Raw genomic sequence first — 14649 nt, 5'->3', positions numbered from 1 at the left:
AGGACACATTGTCAAAAGCACCCTCAATATCTAGGAATACACCCAAGCTAGATTGCTTGAGCGAGAAGGCTTTCTCAATGTTGTAAACAACATCGTGAAGCAGAGTGATCGTGGATTTTCCACACTGATATGCATGTTGCATTTTGTGCAGTGGATATTCAACTAAACTAACGTTCCTGATGTGATGATCGATTATCCGTTCCAAAGCTTTCAGAAGAAAAGAACTTAAGCTGATAGGCCTAAAACTCTTGGCTTCTTCATAGCTTGAGCGCCCCCCTTTGGGAATAAATCTAACAGTTATTTCTCGCCATGCTTTCGGGATATACCCGGTAGCAAGACTGGAAAGCAAAATCTTTTTCAAGACATGTTTAAGAATATCAAATCCCTTTTGCAGTAGCACGGGAAGTATCCCATCTTTTCCGGGTGATTTGTATGGAGCAAAGCTGTCAACTGCCCACTTGACCGATTCAGTGGAAACCAATGTGCGTGCTAACGCCCACGAGTCCGAATCACCAGAATGAGATCTGTGAACGTTGATCAACTCCGGATCGATACAGCCTGGAAAGTGTGTGTCGAAGAGACAATTAAGAACATCTTTTTCGTCCGTCACATAAACACCATCTCTGGTTTTCAAGGAGTTCATCTGAAAATCATTCGATTTGGAGAGAATTTTATTTAATCTGCTAGCCTCGTTCAGACTAGAGACATTAGTGCATAGGCTTTGCCAGCCAGCCCGTTCTGCAGATCTAAGACATTTCTTATATGCACTACGAGCTGACCTGAAAGCCCTGGAGTCATCACGCTGACGCCGATTCCAAGCTCTTCTCATAGCTTTCTTCATTCTTTCAAGCTCAGCCCTCCACCAAGGGGTTCCCCTAGTCGATTTAACAGTACGAAGTGGACAAGCTTCTTCGTAGGATGCTAATATGAATGAGTTTGTCGTATCCACGACGTCATCTAAGTCGTCTAGTTGACTAATTGTTGGAAAATATCCATGAAATTTAGTCGCCAAGTTTTCCAAAAAGAGGTCCCAGTTTGTAGATTTAGGATTACGATATGTCACCACATTGAAGGTGACATCAAAATGCTCGAAAAATATATATTTATGATCGGATAGAGACGGTTCAGTTTCATTTGGAACCTGCCAATTTCCCAGTTCATGCAAAATTCTATCAGAGCAAAGTGTTATGTCTAACACCTCCTCCCTCCCAGACCTCGCAAAAGTTGGTCGGTTTCCCACATTCAGAATATGGAGATTTGTACTACTTATGTACTCCATCAGTTCAGAGCCTCTCAGATTGATGTCTGAGCTGCCCCAAATGATGTGATGAGCATTCGCATCACTGCCGATAATGAGCGGAAGCCCATTTCTGCTACAATATGATACAACGCTTTTGAAATCATCAAAAGGAGATGATTCGTTATGCGGTAGGTATGCTGAACAATATATATATATATATTTTGTCTACGTTTTCGACAGTCAATGTAACTGTGACAACACAGATATCGCGAGTTGTGAGCTCCGATATGAGACACGCGTCAATAGCCTTATTTGCAAGAATGCAAGCACGAGGCATTTCACGTGGGTTAGTCATGCCTGTCTTGTTGTAAGCAATGAAGGCAGTGTTAAGTAACTTTCCAAAATAGAAGTTTCCTTTATGGAAATACGGTTCTTGAACCAATGCTATGGAAGCTTTACCTTCCTGCATGAGTCGAGATAAATTCATAGTTGCTGTACGTTTATGTTGGAGATTGACTTGTGCTATTCTAACCATTTTTGATTAGAGAACTGTACATTTCATCTCCAACACAAATTGCACAACAACTAGAGGACACCAAGCGAGTTGGGATGTTAACGCATTTAGCGAGCCATATCAGGTTTAAATGGGACATGATCATTTGATTCCCACGATTTGCGAAGAAAATAATGGTCCACTGTGTCAGAGATTCGCATAACACAGCAAGGGCAAAACCCAAAATGCTCCGTGCGCGACTGGCATATTTTAGACCCTCCAATCATTAAGTCCTCGGCACGGAACTACACCTTGACTTAGGGTCTCCTACTTTCAGTCGCCTCCTACGACATGGCAGCAGGACTCCAGTGGCTCAATTCTAGGCCGGATACCACACGGCCTAGAATTGAGTCTAGTCGGTATCCACCGCCAGTCGGTCAATTTTGTCAGACTAAGAACTTCACCAATTCTAAAGCCAACAAACTGTGTGTATCTGCACTGGTCAAACCGAATCCAGGACAACACAACGCTCGCATCGATCCAGAAAATCATTTTTCCGATACCAAAGCTGTGGTTATCGATAACTGTTCGCGACAATCGTACTCCAAGAACTGCTGCCAGTAGCTCTAGACGCGGTATTGATGTCTGCTTCAGTGGAGCCACCTTGGAACGGCTCATAACTAGGGCGCACCTTACCTCATCTAGAATGATAGCTGGAAAGCTCGCCAAACAGATTGTACGCCTTTTCGCTTACATCAGCGAGTATATGTAACTCCAGATCGTCTATTTCGTCCAATCTGGCCTTTTCGAAATAACTTCGAGGCAGTTTAAAGAGCCCGCATCATCTTTATCCAACGGCGCCATTTTTCATGCGACTCCGCATCAATTTTGGTATCCCAGTTGCAGCCGATTCTCCAGAGATCTTGGATCAGCATCTTCTCGCGTACAGTTAGAGGACCGATAAATCCCATCGAATCGAAATGCGCCATAACAAAACTCAGGACTAGCACGCGCTCGTATTCTGTGCCATTTGTTTCGATTGAAATGCACTGGTCCGTTTGAGCTACGATCACCAAGTTCTTCCAAAAACTGCACCGAGTTCGACACCCAATTTCTAATGTGGAAGCCTGCTTGTGAATGTATATACTTCACTTCTTTAGCCCGCTGTATTGCTTCTTCTGCTGTGTCTACGCTGTCGTAGTAATCGTCTACATAGTATTTTTTTTAATAGCTGCTGCTGCCTCTGGGTAAGGGATTGTCGTATAGGTTGGGACAGCTCGATATTTTCGTTCCTATGCAGTGTTGCCATCTGTAATTTTTTTTACATACTAGACTCGATCGTAGCTCACTTTTTATACCAAGTTGAAGTTATAATTCATTATTGTCGCAGCTGCACTAAGCAGTGTCAAAAAACGAGCGAAAAATCTTTTGTTTTGCTGAATTTCGCGCCATCTTAAATTGAATCTTTTTCATCGAAATTTCAACGTAAATAATTTTAAAGCGTTAAGAAGTAACTAAAATGTTATTACCAATCAGAGTTTTGCGTTTGCTTCATTGGATTTTTTTCTTCGAAAAATTGGTTGGGACAAGTGTGTCTTTTAGGTTGGGACACCATACAATTACGCATGCGTACAAGATTGCGTACAAGTTTTACATGTAAAAACTGTGAGTTAGATTAATTTTGTCAAATGGAAGTAAATAAGTCTCAGTTACTTATTCTAATATACCAATTAACAAATAAATATTACCCAAAGAATAAATATAATGCATTAAAGTTTAAATTGCCTTTAATTGTTTAAATTGTTTGAAGTGTACCAACCTATACGACACTTTTTTTTTGGCCATTTTGCCGTCATGTAGAAAATTGATCCTGAATCTTATTTAAAATTGCAAGTAGACATCTTCCATTCGCAGACATTAAGCCACATAATATATCTACAAAATAGTTTACTACAAGCTAAAAAATATTGTCATGGAAACAAGATATCAGCCTCTAAACAAACCCGTCCCAACCTAGACAACATTCCCTTACTTCTCTACAAAATGTTCCGCGTTTAGATTTTTTTTTGCAAACTGCGCTGAGCAGGGTTGGTAAATAACTGGGAAACGCGTAATATAGACCCAGTGGTTCGCCACAGTGGTCCTTAGCCTCTTGTCCCAGTAACTCCTATCCCTACCTTCCCGCCGTGCTAGCTGGGGTACGAGTAACCATAGGAAAGATCGGGTAACCAACCCCGGTGGGACCATGATCGTATGCTGACAGGGAAGGGAGGCTCCTCTTTTCGGAGGATGAGTCCATCTGAGCGTCTGTTCTCCATGTTAGGGGCGGTTGATGTATCGTCCTCGTGTCAGCGTGGGATTCTGAACAGAGCTGACACGATGGTCCTCCGGCGAGATAGGGGGTTGGGGAAGGCCCAACAAGCCGCCCTGGAAAACTAGCCGTTACGAACAATGCAGAAGAAAATACGAATCGAAACAATCGGCAAAGACCTACGCGACGAAATAAGAATTACGACTAGATACTCGGCACATGGAACTGCAGGTCACTCTGCTTTCCAGCTTTCGACAGGATAATCTACGACGAACTCCAACGACGCAACTTTGAAGTCGTAGCACTGCAGGAACTTTGCTTGATAGGACAAAAGGTATGAAAAAGCAGGCATCGGGCGGCTTCTTTCTGCCAGAGCTGTGGCACCACCAACAAACTCGGAACCGGCTTTGTAGTGCTGGGTAGAATGCGCCAACCGTGATTGGATGGACTCCGATCAACGCAAGGATGTGTAAGTTGAGGATCAAAGACCGTTTCTTCAACTACAGCATCATCAACGTACACTGCCCACACAATGGGAGACCTGACGACGACGACGACGCGTTCTATGCAAAGCTGGAGGAGGTGTACGACGGCTGTTCGCAATGGGACGTAAAAATCGTCATCGGTGATAGAACGCTCAGGTAGGACGGGAGGTAATGTTTAGACCGGTAATCGGGCCAAACAGCTTGCACACCGTATAGAACGACAACGGCCAACGATGCGTGAACTTCGCAGTCTCCCGTGGCATGGTAGTCCGAAGTACCTTCTTCCCCCTCAAAGATATCCACAAAGCCACCTGGAGATCACCTAACCAACGCACCGAAAATCAAATCGATCACGTTTTAATCGACGGGCTACTCTTGAAGATGGCAGGAAGGAGATCCGTTCTGCCACAGGAAGTACAGTTATAGCGGCACTAGGTACAGCGACTCCGAATCGAGGAAACGACTGGTTCGATGACGAATGTAAGCAGTTAATAGAGGAGAAGAATACAGCACGGGTGAGGATGCTGCAGCATGGAACAAGATAGAATGTGGAGCGATACAAACTAGCGCGGAACAGACAAACCTCGGTCCTCCGGAGAAAGAAGCGCCAACAGGAGGAACAAGATCAACATACGGAAGTTCTACGAGAAGCTGAACAGTTCGCGCAAAGGCTACGTTCCGCAAGCCGATATGTGCAGGGACTTAGACGGCAACCTTCTTATGAACGAGTGTGAAGTGATTGAGAGGTGGAAGCAGTACTATGACGAGCACCTCAACGGTGAAGCGGCAGAGGACGAAGGCGGTATGGCAACGGATCTTGGAGCACATGCAGAAGACGATAGGCTGCCGGCCCCTGATCTCCAAGAAGTCAAGGAGGAGATCGGTCGGCTGAAAAACAACAATGCAACCGGTGTAGATCAAGTACTCAGCGAGCTATTAAAATACGGTGGTGAAACACTGGCTAGAGCGCTGCACTGGGTAACCGCCAAAATTTGGGAGAAGGAGATTCTTCCGGAGGAGTGGATTGAGGGTGTCGTTTGCCCAATCTACAAAAAGAGTGACAAGTTGGATTGCTGCAACTACTGCGCGATCACACTACTTAGCGCCGCCTACAAGGTCCTCTCCCAAATTCTTTGCGGCTGATTGTCACCATTTGCAAGGGAGTTTGTGGGGCGCTTTTAAGCAGAATTCATGGGTTCCCGCGCCACCACGGACCAAATATTCGCGATTCTGCAGGTTCTGCAGAAGTGCCGCGAATACAACGAGCCCACACATAATTTGTTCATCGATTTCAAATCGGCATATGACACAATCGTTCGAGATCAGTTATGGCAGATAATGCACGAGTACGGTTTTTCGGATAAGCTAACACGATTAGTCAAAGCGACGATGGATCGGGTGTCGTGCGTTGTTCGAGTATCAGGGACACTCTCGAGTCCCTTTGAATCTCGAAGAGGGTTACGGCAAAATGATGGTCTATCGTGTCTGCTCTTCAACGTTGCGTTAGAAGGAGTAATAAAGAGAGCGGGGATAGACACGAATGGCACGATCTTCAGGAATTCCGTCCTGCTTCTTGGCTTCGCCGACGACATTGACATAATGGCACGGAACTTTGAGGCGATGTCGGAAACGTACATCCGACTGAAAGCTGAATTGGATTGGACTTGCCATCAACATTTCAAAGACAAAATACATGAGAGGAAGGGGTTCTAGAGACGACAATGTGAACCTCCCATCCCGAGTTCGGATTGACGGTGACGAAATCGAGATGGTCGACGAATTTGTGTACTTGGGCTCACTGGTAACCGCCGACAATGATACCAGCAGAGAAATTCAGAGACGGATCTTGGCAGGAAATAGTGCCTAGTTTGCACTCCGGAGGACGCTTCGGTCGAACAAAATTCGCTGCCGCACGAAGTTGATTACAAGACGCTGATTAGACCGGTGGTTCTCTACGGCCACGGGACTTGAACTATGCTCGTAGAGGACCAACGCACCCTTGGAGTTTTCGAACGAAGGGTGTTGCGTACCATCTATGGTGACGTACAGAAGGAAGACGGAACGTGGCGCAGGCGAATGATCCATGAGTTGCATCAGCTGCTAAAAGAACCATCCATCATGTCGTAAGAATTTCGGACGACGACCCGGTGAAGATGGTTCTTGAGGGCGACCCCACAGGAACAAGAAGACGGGGTGCATAGCGAGCACGGTGGATCAACCAGATAGAGGACGACCTGCGGACCCTTCGAAGACGGCGAGGCTGGCGACAAGCAGCAATGGATCGAGTGGAGTGGAGACGGCTTCTGCATACAGCAAGAGACAACAAGGCTCTAGCCTGAACGGTAAGTAAGTACACAGAAAGGTGTTTCTTGAATGCTCGTTTGCATGAGTTCGTACTTCACCTAGACATCAGGAATAAGAATATATTGGCTTAAATGGCACGTTCCCCGTATGTAGTCGGGGATTTGTGCCTTGTCTTGCCTAGACATGGTTTTCAGCTACATATTGATCTTCCGGAAGATCTTCATGATGGTAATTCCTTGTGAAAAATATCTAAGAGCTCAGGACAAGGTTCGTGAATTGACCAGCTCCACGGATGTTTCAGATATATAATATATGTTTATTATTAGTATTCTGTCAATAAATCTGTGATTTATGATGACGATTGGCCTACCAGGTCAAAATCGGTAATATGCACCAGAAACTAAAAATTGAAGCTCTAACGAACAATTTGGGTACAAGCACATATAGATTTGGTTGAATGTGTCTTAAAACTGAGTTCGAGGTCCGGGTCAATTTATCACAAAATACATATGCCCTTTTCAAAAGCTGTACTTTTAGATACAAAACTTCTCAAATCATTTTTTTAACACAGATCATGTCTCTTATCTATTCTAGCGTTCCTGAATCACACGATCCCTTGAGCGTACCAGCGTAAGAAGGAAACCACAACCATGGGTTCGCTGTTCCGCAGCGAAGAGATGACCTTGTGTCAGCTCTTCCTTCAGAGTGAAGCTGCGTACGCTTGCGTTTCGGAGCTGGGAGAACTTGGGCTGGTCCAGTTTCGAGATGTAAGTAACTGCAACAAACCGTTTTCGAAACACTTGAAAACTGACTATTTTGTCGCGTCTCAAACAGCTCAATCCGGACGTGAACGCTTTCCAGCGTAAATTCGTTAACGAGGTGCGTCGCTGTGACGAGATGGAACGCAAGTTACGCTATCTGGAGAAGGAAATCAAGAAGGACGGCATCCCGATGCTGGATACTGGCGAGAGCCCGGAAGCTCCTCAGCCGAGGGAAATGATTGATCTCGAGGCGACTTTTGAAAAGTTGGAGAACGAACTACGTGAGGTTAACCAAAATGCCGAAGCTCTCAAGCGTAACTTTTTGGAGCTGACCGAGCTGAAGCACATTCTGCGTAAGACGCAAGTTTTCTTCGACGAGGTGAGTTGAATCGTTACCCTGCTAGTCTTGTTATTGATTGCACACCTGTCCTTGTATATAAACAAAACGAATCGATTGTACGTGTGATTTTAAAATGTCGACATTCTTTATTGGTTTTCCACATTTTCATATTTTTCTACCCGTATAAAAGTACAACCATTATTTAAAAGTAACTCGCGAAAATACAATCTTCACGGCGCCCATGAGGGTTACCATTCTATGAGACGTTACAATGCATGCCATTTTTATGTTTTACTATCAACCCACCCGTTGCAATGATTGTTTTCTGCTCCGATTGAGGCGGATTGAAAACGCTGTACAGAAGCAAATAGGCAGAAAATAATCACTGGCGAAAACACCACTAACTAATAACTATTCATCTCTAATCACTAACACTGTGAATTGCTTGACATGAAACTTTACTTACTCATGATGTTTTAATCCATAACGATGATAATAAACGATTTATCTACCTACCATTGCCGCTGAGCTGCCTGACGATTGCCTGCGAATGTTTGCACGTGGTTTAAGTAATTCTAAGCAACACAAACCGAACGATTAACAGTTTGAACTAACACTCAATAGATGAAAAAAATTGTATAGTTTTGTCTTGCATCAAGCAAACGATAACATGGATAAGGTAGTGTATTGTATATACCATGCTTCCTCCTTTGGAAAGGCCCACCGGTCATGAAGGTAAAACACCATCAACCACCATCCACGCTGATAGTGTCACTCACCTGTCTCAGCCGTTCGCGAGACAGTTTGCCGTGTCTGAGGGTTAACTAACTGTACTGTGATGTCCCTTCACAGACGAGGAGACGATGTTTCACGAATCATAGCTATTTTGATTTCTACCTTTTGTTATCATCTTATGTGGGCGCCAAGCAGTCTTCCTTTTCTTTGATTTGCGTTTTGTCCATTTTATTTGCTTGTTTAGATAGTTTTAACACTCGCTTGTTAAATTGAAGGTGCTGGTTTAGTCTGGGAGATGTTATGTTTTGCTTCGTCATTATCTTTTTTATCAGAGGTGTGCTAAATATACTACGCACAGGTGTTTTGCCGGATTTATTAGAATCTGGCGGCATTCCGTTGTATCGGTTTGGATGAGCGCATAACGTGAGAATGGTATTCTGAAGAAAAGTTGAGCTTTTACAATCAGCTATTTGCAACAACGAAAGTAACACTTCTTTGTTCTTTTTATAATCGTGAGAAACCTTTTTAGACTTGGGGTCTGGAAAGAGAACCGCGTTGTGCTTAGGTCACAGAAAAACGAGCGTCCATGTTTAAGCAAATAAGTATGGTAATACTTGTGTAACCATTTGATCGAATGCCTCTTAAACGCTAGCGCCACCGCACCACCATTTCTCAAATTAGTGGTATACATATTTCCGTCATTTTTTAAACCTTCTTGTAATCAATCTGTCAGTCTGTGAATTCAATCGAACTCAGTAGCGCATCTATTTCCTGTGCCTAACTCATCCATAGCTCGAAAATGTTCGTAAAGAGATTGGAAAACGAAGATTATGAAGCACTTCGGCAAATTGTCCATGTCCAGGTCAATTAATCTAAATTATAAAATAGTATATAATAGATAGTTTGTTTAATCGATTAATATAAGAGGCCTCCAACAAATACTTCTGAATGGTATTTGAGTTACAAAAGCATCTCATTTCTGGTATAATGGTGTCATTTTTAACACATGTAGTGCAATCACATATAACAGACGGGTTGTGTTATAAACGTGTGTAAACATCTGCGACTGCCTTCCCAAATAAATCCAGCGACTCAATTACGTTATGCGACCGTTTGAAGGCGGTGAACCAGCTCCTGATTGGTCGTTTTGTCAATCGAGATTCACTCGCAGTAATAGAATGGACTTATTTGGGTTGATTAAAGAAAAAACTGTTTAGTTTTAATTTGGAGTACATTATTTGATTCCATGTACACATTAAGCTGACAAGCTAACCAAATTCGTTTGCTAGCAACTCGTTAGGATCATAATGATCATAGCTCAGAAATATTGACAACGAGCAACGAAATTTAAACCATGCCCACCTCGCTGAAGGGGATGTTTCAGTTGATTGTCTCGTGCCTCTTTGGTTCGGTGCAGCGCATTTCTTCAGTTATTTTCGGTTCAAATTCAACTGCAGTGGCAAACTTTTTTCTATACTGGTTCTGAGAAGGATTATAGCGCAAACATACATTAGAAACAGATTGCACAGTTCACTTATGCTCTAAAATGTACTAGATTGTCTAAATATAACAATTGAATGCTTTTGCAATCTTTGAGGTGCAACTATATTCAGCAACCATCGATTGCATGGAGAATGAACCAGGCAACAATGGTCGCTTATAGCCATATTTTTGCAGGGTCTATGGTAGCGAAAATTAAGAAGAGCAAGAAGCCTGCAGTTGCCTCTTCTCTTAGTTATGCAGCTGAAACGCAACTGCCGTGTAGGGGAATTGCGGGTAAAACCGACACCCAACTGCTTTCCTTAGAACTCAAAATATGACTTATTTTAATAATGACAGTTTATTAATATGTAAAGCATTTGAAGACAAATTAGACTTACTTGTCATATAAAAAATAAACAATATAACACAGCATGCATGCTCAGCTGAATGTTAGATTTTGTTGATAGATTTTAAGGTTTTAACCGATCAAAAGCTGTTGAAAGCACCACTTTTTAGTACTAATTTGGCATAAACACATATGGCATAAACAGAGATTCAAGTGGCAGTCCTTTGGCATAATCGATTAAAACAAAATCGAAGATCATCATTTGGCATAATGGCCATTTAGCATAAAGCGATTTGGCATAATAGATATGAAACCACCTCATTCTTCAGGTTTGATTAACCAGATCTGCAGATCGGATTTTGCAATTAACACGGTATCTGCTTTTATTCTATTACTTCTTTTGCATCCATAGTGGAAAAGGTGGATCTTGAAGTTTCCTTTTGGCCCGCACTTCGACAATATAGTTGTTTTCGGAACAGTATTAACGAGTAGATGCGAAATTTCTGTCTGACGCCATTTTGAAAACTAAGATGACGGCTTCCGGTTTCGTGGAGTTCTTTAAAACGCAATCAATATGGGTATTTTTGGGACGGGCTTGGCGTGTAGACCCCAAATATCGGTGTCTGAGGCCATTTTTAAAAGCAAGATGGTGATTTCCGGTTAAGTGGAATTCTCTCAAACCCTATCAATATGGGTTTAGAACGAGCTTAACGATGCCTTACTTTGATACCTTGTTTATTACAGCGTCATCTCGCCAATGCCGGGTGTATCGTAGAGCTCCGTCTTTATCGGTCTTGGGCGGCTTCCTTCTAGCTCCTCCGCACGTTCAGGGATCTCACGTCCTCTTCCACTGCGTATAGCCAACGTTTTCGTGGCCTCCCACGAAGTCGGCGTCCTCTTCCTGGCTCCCTGCTGAATATTGTTTTTGAAATTCTTTCTTCCGATATTCGTACCACATGACCAGCCCATTGCAGTTTGCCGTATTTTATCTGTTTAACAATATCCGCAGTTTTGTATACTTGGTACAACTCAGGATTCATGCGTCTGCGCCACACTCCATTTTCACAATATCTCCCGAGTATTGTCTGCAGCACTTTACGCTCGAAGCCGAATGCTCTCCTATCTGCCTCCCTCAACGTCGACGCTTTGTGGCCATAACGAGCGACAGGGAGGATCAGTATTTTGTATAAGGCAAATTTTGTTGACGTTTGCAGGTTGCGGGACCTATGCTGGTTACGTAGACCGTAAAAGGCCGTGTTGGTAGCTGCAATATCGTTGCAGCTGCAACATCGTTGTCGCAAGTTACAAGTGTACCGAGATAAACGAATTCTTCGACCACTTCAAACACTGCACCATCACCACCTTGGTACCAACACCACTAGACCTGCATCTCTCTTTACTTGCGACCATGTACTTTGTCTTAGCTGAGTTGTTGACTAAGCCTATCCTCGCTGTCGCCCTCTTAAAAGGTACGAAGGCCTCTTCCACTGCTCTAAGATCGATGTCAATTATATCAATATCGTCCGCAAAACCAAGGAGCATATGCGATCTTGTGATTATAGGTCCGTTCCTTTGCACGCCAGCTCTCCTGATAACCCCTTCAAGAGCAATATTGAACAGCAAATTTGAAAGAACATCGCATTGCTTGAGTCCATCTATGGTCTAAAATGAGGTTGATATCTCATCTGCACTCCGAATACTTGATTTTGAACCATCTGACGTCGCTCGTATCGGTTTAATCAGTTACGCCGGAAATCATGTTCTGACATAATCTGCCACAGCTCATTTCTTCTCGCTGAGTCTGCGCCCTTTTCTTGTAGATGGGGCAAATGAGTTCATCCAGCCAACTAGCAGGCAATTGCTTGTCCGCCCATATTCTTAAGATTCTTAACTTCATCAATGGTTGTTGGCGGATCCACAGCTTGTCCATTATTTTCAGGGCTTAACTAGTAGACGCCAAATTTTGCTGACTGATTAAATTTTGAAAGCCAAGATGGTGACTTCCGGTTTAACGGATCTCTCTAAAACTCCATCAATGTGGGCATTTTTGGAACGGGCTTGACGGATACAATTCCGGATCCTGCGGTGGTCAACTGGTTCGTATCTTTGGCCCACCAATTATGTTTGTACACTAGAGCGCTAAGGGAGCTGAAAAAATCCTCAATGGGACGGAACTGGGGAAAGTTGGTCGGGTTCCTTTCTTTCGTCACATACGGTATCTCATCTGCACAAGATACTCCAGCGTCTTCTTGGCGTAATGGGAAGACGCCTTGTCCGGCCAGAAGACGTACTTCCCATCCGCAGATGCTCCTTTATGAACGGCCGAAGAATTTTCTCAAGACACTCCTTCTGGTATAACTGTCAATTGATGGCCAGACCGCTCGGCTTAAACCACGGCTTTGAAATCCCTCTGTCCGATATGGCGATGTACAGCATAACTTTATATTTTCAAATTTATGCTTAAACTTATATTTTAATTCGGGGGGTGTGGCCGACTTGTCGCAGGAATTAGTCTTCGATAGCGGAAAGTAACTTTCGTCGTTCAGCACGAACGGCGTCCCGCGGTAGATCTTCGTCATCCACCGGCATTGCGATTTCACGATCGCTATCTGGTCGTCTGTGTACTCGGGCGACCGAGTCTTCTTCCGATAGATGATGTCCTCCATCTTGAGGGTTCGGTGCATCCAGGTATGGGAGCAGTGATTTTTTCTGCCGGCGTCACGCAAACTTGTTGCGTCCTTGTTGTCGTACAGCTTTTTGAACGTTTCCTTCTTCTACATCATCATTATTTTCTCCGGACGGCCGCTACCGGCCTTCCGCTCCACGCTCAAGGATGCCAGGATCCGGTAAACTCTACTCATTCTCATTTTTTATTTAACACCCGTTATTAAGCTTAAGGTCCATTAAACTAGAAGTCACACTCTTCGATTAAAACATAACTTCCGAAATCGACATCCGATACCTATACATCAAAGTTATACCAATAATTCTCACGTCGTTAAAGTTATAGAAACTGAAGTCGCCATCTTGGTTTTCAAAATTGCCTCAGACATAGATAGTAGGGTGGGGCATTGTTATATGGAAAAACGTAATCATAGCCACATCAACCGAGCACAGCACTTTATTGGTTCCTTTTGGGGTCCCAAACAACTGTGCAAAATTTGGGGTCGATTGGTGTTGACCCGGCGTAGCGCATTGCGTTTGAAATTTGTATGGAGATTAGTATGGGAAAACCTACATTTTTGCATTTTTAATTCTACAGACTACAATTCTTCCTTTAATATGCAAACAAATAGATAGAAGTGTAGTCCAGGATATGCTGAACAACTTTGCCGAAGGATGTATGGTGTTAGAATGTCTCTAAGCCATGTTATAGCTGTTCAAAGTTCGATACATCCAATTAAATGCCAAAAGTCATTTTTATTGCCAACACTGCCGGTGTACCAATGGTATTTCATATAGCATTCCGAAATAACATTATAAATTTTAGTTTTACCACATTGATATGTTTGGATGAATTATTCAAAAGCCTTAGCTCAATTTCATGAGCGTAGGTAGTTGAGCAATGGGGCGTAGTGAGGGGGGGGGGGACTTTAATATGTAGATATTCGAACTGAAATGTTGTCGAGTTGGAATGTTCAGATGAATTATTTCAAAACAATTACACAATGTCCTACGCATAATAGTAACGATGAAATAAAACAGGCTGTATCCCTTTGCCTTGACGTTTATCAATAGAAGTTACAATGCAGACTGAATCAACTGATGTCGATTTGATATGTCAGAGGATTATATTTCGGTTTAATACTCATTATGATTTGATAGCATAGTTTTAAGCCGAAATATAATCGTCTGACATATCAAATCGACATCAGTTGATTCAGTCTGCATTGTAACTTCTATTGATAAACGTCAAGGCAAAGGGATACAGCCTGTTTTATTTCATCGTTACTATTATGCGTAGGACATTGTGTAATTGTTTTGAAATAATTCATCTGAACATTCCAACTCGACAACATTTCAATTCGAATATCTACATATTAAAGTCCCCCCCCTCACTACGCCCCATTGCTCAACTACCTACGCTCATGAAATTGAGCTAAGGCTTTTGAATAATTCATCCAAACATATCAATGTGGTAAAACTAAAATT

The 14649-nt window shown here is 43.1% G+C and overlaps 1 protein-coding gene across 4 annotated transcripts in view; it reads left to right on the top strand.

Moving 5' to 3' along the window:
- The window catches only part of LOC131677684 (V-type proton ATPase 116 kDa subunit a 1), a 54680-nt gene that overhangs the window by 7439 nt on the left and 32592 nt on the right, over window positions 1-14649 (top strand). For all 4 annotated transcript variants that reach the window (XM_058957648.1, XM_058957646.1, XM_058957647.1 and 1 more), the window contains exons 2-3: window positions 7428-7600; window positions 7668-7973. In XM_058957648.1, the coding sequence (XP_058813631.1) occupies window positions 7484-7600; window positions 7668-7973 (423 nt within the window). In that variant the 5' untranslated portion in view covers window positions 7428-7483. The remainder of the gene's footprint in view (window positions 1-7427; window positions 7601-7667; window positions 7974-14649) is intronic.

This window comes from Topomyia yanbarensis, chromosome 1 (assembly GCF_030247195.1).
Source record: "Topomyia yanbarensis strain Yona2022 chromosome 1, ASM3024719v1, whole genome shotgun sequence".
Lineage (NCBI taxonomy): Eukaryota > Metazoa > Arthropoda > Insecta > Diptera > Culicidae > Topomyia > Topomyia yanbarensis.
The sequence above is the reverse complement of the archived record's forward strand: the minus strand, read 5'-3'. Positions and strand labels throughout refer to the sequence as shown.